Source organism: Falco punctatus, assembly GCF_963210335.1.
Source record: "Falco punctatus genome assembly, chromosome: 12".
Classification (NCBI taxonomy): Eukaryota; Metazoa; Chordata; class Aves; order Falconiformes; family Falconidae; genus Falco; species Falco punctatus.
In genome coordinates this window covers 17695019-17697479 of record NC_137592.1, presented here as the reverse complement: position 1 = coordinate 17697479, position 2461 = coordinate 17695019, and the positions used below count along the sequence as shown (strand labels likewise).

The 2461-nt window shown below is 46.9% G+C and overlaps 1 protein-coding gene across 1 annotated transcript in view; it reads right to left on the bottom strand.

The window, feature by feature from the left end:
* The window catches only part of MCFD2 (multiple coagulation factor deficiency 2, ER cargo receptor complex subunit), a 3901-nt gene extending 1440 nt beyond the window's left edge, over positions 1-2461 (bottom strand). Inside the window, exons 1-3 of the mRNA XM_080408345.1 lie at positions 2322-2461; positions 1421-1569; positions 526-685 (exon numbers count right to left, since the gene is read on the bottom strand). Of these exons, the coding sequence (XP_080264471.1) occupies positions 526-685; positions 1421-1560 (300 nt within the window). The 5' untranslated portion in view covers positions 1561-1569; positions 2322-2461. The remainder of the gene's footprint in view (positions 1-525; positions 686-1420; positions 1570-2321) is intronic.

Here is a 2461-nt window from a genome sequence, read left to right as displayed (position 1 = left end):
CTACAAAAACGAAATCACATTGAACAGTTTAGCAGTGTTTTTCCGTCTAGTGGCACACATGACAGATTACTGACAACTGATTTTTTGTTAAGCTATTCATGTTTGGTGCCTCATTTGGCACTAAGTTTTAAGTAATCATTTATGCCAATATAAGCAACTTTTACCAGGTGCAAGTTATGAAGTCCAGGTTCTCCAGACTTCAGAATAAGTATCCAGTTCATATACTTAGCCAAACTTCTAAAAGCACAGTGTATACTAATGGTTAATAATCTAACAGATGTATTCTTTATTTGTATCTTAATGTAATAGAGACACTATAGTTTGCCTACAGTACAGAAAATATTCCTGTGTGTCAGAACTTATAAAATGCAAGCTTGACATTAACAGAGTAATAATCTCATTTTCAAGCAAAACTGTAACTGCATTGAAGATGTGTTCTAACTGTTCCATTCTATTCTAAGCTTCTTGTATTCTTGTAGAGAGAACTGTTTCCAAACACATATGACATTACAAAGTTCTACCTACCTCTTTGTGGACATGTGATATAGCAGTAGCAAGCTCTAACCCATCTAACAAATTATTGCCATCGTAGTCATGCATTTTGAAGTAATGAAGCTGCAACTCTTGTGGAGACATTTCAGATTCTGGTTTCTCAATAACACCTTCCAAATGTTCCATGATGTGGCTAAGAAAAAGAAAAAACACAAAAAAACAAACCCCAAACCCCACAACATATCCGTCAGTTAATATTTAATGCTCTGTTTATGTGAAATTTAGTCTTTGATCAAACAGTCAAATACATAGGAAATACTGTATCTCTAAAAGCACCTCGGAAAACCAGGACAACCAAAAGCTACATTTTCATACTAAGATGAAGGAGGCACAAAAGTGCTTTGTTACAGGTGTCGTACCAGCCTCTAATACCAAGATAGCTATTTCTATTTCTTCTGCCCTAGTTAGCAGGTTATCAAAACTGAAGCAGTGCCCAGAAACTCCTTTTGGCTGTCTTCCAAAGCACAAGAACTGGAAGATCTTTTCTAGTCAAACATGAAGTATTCTAGGGAGTTTTATTTGCTGCTACCGCTGGTTTGCCTGTATGAAGAAGCAAGTGAGAAAAGAATTGTCACTCTACCTGTTCAGCATACAATTTTGTCTAAAGTATATTGATCTAGGTAGGCAGGATTCCTGCAAGAAATTATTTGTAGTATGCGTAGGGCTAAAGGCTCCAGAGAGGCCTCTCTAGGTCTAGTATCTCCACAAACTTATTGAGCAAGCATGTCTCATATCTGACTAGCTAGTCATACAACATCCTGAGAAAAGAGGGTGCCCTAGGCTTAAGTCCAACTCACTTAACAAGACTTCAGAAATTAGCAAATCATTAAGAAATAAAGTTTACGTTTTTAGAACATGGAACACCTACTCTTTATCTTGTACCAAGTTCTTATCAAGGCGAATATTTGCATGTTGACTCTCTCCTATGTGTTCCTCAGCCAGTGCAGAGATGAAGAATGCAGCCAGAGAGCAGAACAGCAAATGTATTCGAAAAATCCTTTGAGCCATCTTGATCTCCTACAGAAAGGAAAACATCCCCCCCCCAAAAAAAAACCACACTACAGATCAAAATTGCAATCTACTTTCAGCAGATTTACAGAGTGCTTAGAAATAACCCAACTAAGTTCTAGAAGAACCTGCTACGTTTCAAGCACTCAGGAAGCAGAAAACCAGAGAACTCCAATTAACAATTTCTATGAGGGTCCCTATTTCGTGGCGACATGCAGTAACTTTCAGAGAATGACTTTTTTTCCCCATGCAGCACATGTCCACTCTTCAGCCACGCGTGGGTCTTCACAGAGCTACCAGACAACCAACCATGCCAGCTTCACGCACACCTGCCCCACAGCTAGGGGAGCAAAGGTCGCTTACAATTACCGAAGAGGCTCCATCTCATTAGCCGATCTACTCGGACTGCACGCCCGGAGTAACACACGGCTGTACCCACGCATCGGTCACCGCACCGCTTCAGGGGCAGGGACACGCCACAGCGCGGCAGCGGGCCGGGGGGACAGGGGGCCCTGCCGAGGCGAGCGAAACACCCGATCGCTGGTTTCGGCTTCTCTGTAGTTCTCCCACCCCCAGCTGAAGCAGTCCCCAGTCTGCTGCCGGTTCGGCGTGGAGCGGGGCCGGAGGCCCCGGCAGATGGCACCGCGCCGCCCGCCCGCCCGCCTCCCACCCGCGGCTCCCCGCCCGGGCCGCAGCGCGCCCCGCTCCAGCCCCGGCTGCCGGGGCGGGCGGAGAGGCCCTGCCGCCGCCAGGCTACGCACCTTCCGGCGGGCGATGGCGGCCGTGGCTGCGGGGCGCGGGCAGGTGGAGCCGGGCCGGGGACAGGCCGGCCGCCAGCCCCGGCCTCACCTCTGACCCGGCGCACGCGCCGCGCTCCCGCCCCGCCCCCCCTCCCCGCTCA